Source organism: Acanthisitta chloris, unplaced genomic scaffold, assembly GCF_000695815.1.
Source record: "Acanthisitta chloris isolate BGI_N310 unplaced genomic scaffold, ASM69581v1 scaffold20989, whole genome shotgun sequence".
NCBI lineage: Eukaryota > Metazoa > Chordata > Aves > Passeriformes > Acanthisittidae > Acanthisitta > Acanthisitta chloris.
Genome location: NW_008690036.1, coordinates 8,236 through 10,929, shown reverse-complemented (window position 1 = coordinate 10,929; position 2,694 = coordinate 8,236). Strand labels below are relative to the sequence as shown.

Sequence of the window (2,694 nt, the reverse complement as noted above, 5' to 3'; positions counted from 1 at the left end):
AGCGGTGCTTCCTCTGGCGAGGCAGAGGCTTTCAAAGTGTAGGTCATTGATGGCATGCTGGAATTAGCTGCATCTTTACAGAAGTAGTCATTTTCTATCTATGCATATTCAGTTGGAAAATACATTTTTGAATAGCTTGTCAACTTGACACCCCTGCTGAAACAGTGAATTCCTTGCAGTTTTCCCCACTGGTAGAAGCTTTAATACTGATAAAATTGTGATACTGTGTTTCACCAAGTGTGGTTAGCTAAAATCCAAGCGAGGTGGTGACCAAGTATATACCACAGAAACTTTTAACTTCCTTGAGTGAAGATGTTATTGTCCTAAGTTTGTTGAAAGAAAGTCTTTCTAATGTCCTTCTATGCACCTGATTTCTACATCTCAGTAGTTGTTCAAGGAAGTAGACTGAAGCTTTACTGGCAATTAATTTGGGGTCTGCATATTCCTTATTTGTACAAAAGACTTAGTGTTTCTATGCCTTTTTTTTTTTTCCCCCTCAAAGAAATGAAAATTTAGAAGGAGATTTGCCAAATAAAGAAGATGGGAGCAAATAGCAGCAGCATCAGTGAGCTTCCAGAAAATGAGTACTTACAAAAATTATCAGGAGCAGAGCCCATCTCTGAGAATGACCCGTTCTGGAATCAGCTGCTGTCTTTTAGCTTCACCACTCCAACAAACAGGTAAGAGGGTGCTAGTCGAAGAACTGAACTTTGCAAATGAATTTACAGAAGTGACAAGTCTGAAATCAAATGAGTAGTTGTGTTAATTATTCCTGTTTGAGGTAGCACATGAATAAATGCCTATGTAAACTTGTTTCTAAGTTTGGAAGAATTCTCCACCACCTCTTCCATTCCTGTGAGTTTGTTTCTTCATGGTAGCTATAATCACAATACATTCTCCTGGTAGCTGGGAAGTATTAGAAGGAGGGTCTGTAGTATTGAGGAGATAGTTCTTTTTTTGCTTTTGGTTGTTTTTTTGGGGTGCTTTTTTAGTTTAATAAAGTCTCTGGGGTGACTGGAGTTGCAGCAGATTCCAAAACTTGATATTTCCTCTCAGCTTAGAATGAATTGTTCTTCTCCCATGATTTAATTGTAGGCTAGCTGTTGAGTTCCTTAGTTTCTATGGCTATTTTCTCCCCACTCTCCAAGATTTTAAATAGAAGCTTGTCACGTTGTCTTGCTAAAAATATTTTCTAAATGTCTAGAGTTCAGACTTTGAATGATTTTTCACTCCTTCAAGTGGTATAGATATAAACAGAATTAATGCTTTTGAGAGAATCCGTAGAACATCTCTAGAAATAGAGAATGTGCATCCTTGTAACTTCTGTTAACCTAAGTCCATTGCTAAATTCCTTGGTCTGTTTGTTGATTATCAGTCTTACAAGAACAGTCGGATATTATTTAATAATTTTGAGTGTTACTTAGACTGATTTTATATTTTAAAATGTGACCTGATGCTTCTGTTTGACTAAGTGGAAGTTCAGATGACTGGAATGAGAAATGGTTAAGGTAAATAACTGGGAGGCATTTACTAGGTGCTATTTTTGTAAAGAGTGAGGAGGAAGTATTTTAGTTTCTGCATGGAGAGAATAGCCAGAGGTTAGGAAGAAAGTACAATATTGTGAAGGGCTGTAAAGCTTTCGAAGGGTGGTACTTAACTGGCAGTGTATGAGCAGTTGTTTTTCCTCTAAGGTCCCTGAAGGCACAAGAATTATTTACAAACTACCTATGATAACAAGGTGGACTATATACTAAGAAGTTACCTAATACTCTATTGCTTGGTTTATTTTAGGGGGTAGTAGTTATATATAAAACTCCAACAATTTCTGTAAGTTCTACTGCTCCTCCCTCCCCCATGGAGACTAAGGAGTTTTTCCTAGCTTGCTTTTCAGCTTTTTTTCTGAATATATCATGGAATCCGATCAGTTCAGAGTAAATTTGCTGAAAAAAAGCACCCAACTCAACAAAAACCTGACCAAAAAACAAACCGACCCCGAACAACAGGCATAAATAAAAAACCAAGCAAACAAAAAAAATGGTCCAAAAGCAGGTTGAAAGCTTTAATTAGCTGAACACCAGATGGTGCTCTTGCCTGGCAGCTAGAGGAGAAGTATTTTTAGAGTCATCATTTCTGCAGCATAGTAATTGGAAGGAAACAGAAATTTTCCAGTAAGTTGCACCTACCTGAGAGAACCATTTGACAAATGGTATCGGACAATGTTGTCTGCACAGTCCCCTCAGCCATTGTCTATATCATATAACCTTGCCTGCAGGAATAGAACAATGGAGGTCAATGTTCATTTCTTGGACTGAAAACTTGCAAATTATCAAGTTAACTCTATTTTTAATGAGGCTTGAGTGTAGGTCATACCTTTGTCAAGAGCAAGATCCTAGTTTGTGACTTGTGAAAGGAATCAATTTTCACCTGTTGGGAAAGGAAGCAATTTTCACCCATTGAACAGCACAGTTTTAAAGTTTTCTTCTCTTTTCAAATTATCCTTTTTCCATTTGTCCATTCCAAATTAGTGACTGTTTGCAAGTGTTATTGGGAGCCATGTAAGTGTTTGTGTGGGTTTTTTTGTGGAGGTACTTGGTGATACTCTAGATCAAAAGATCTATTTCCTCAGGTTTTTGCAAAGATGGGACTGATAGGTTCCCCAGGGAGAAGAGGGTTGTATTCTCTGGATTCTGCTTT

The 2,694-nt window shown here is 37.6% G+C and overlaps 1 protein-coding gene across 1 annotated transcript in view; it reads left to right on the top strand.

Annotated features, from left to right (window-relative positions):
• Positions 1–506: 506 nt before the first annotated feature.
• Positions 507–2,694, top strand: part of DYM (dymeclin) — a gene marked incomplete at its 3' end in the record, with an annotated part of 10,060 nt that continues 7,872 nt past the window's right edge. The window contains exon 1 of the mRNA XM_009081670.1: positions 507–680. Within this exon, the coding sequence (XP_009079918.1) occupies positions 541–680 (140 nt within the window). The remainder of the gene's footprint in view (positions 681–2,694) is intronic.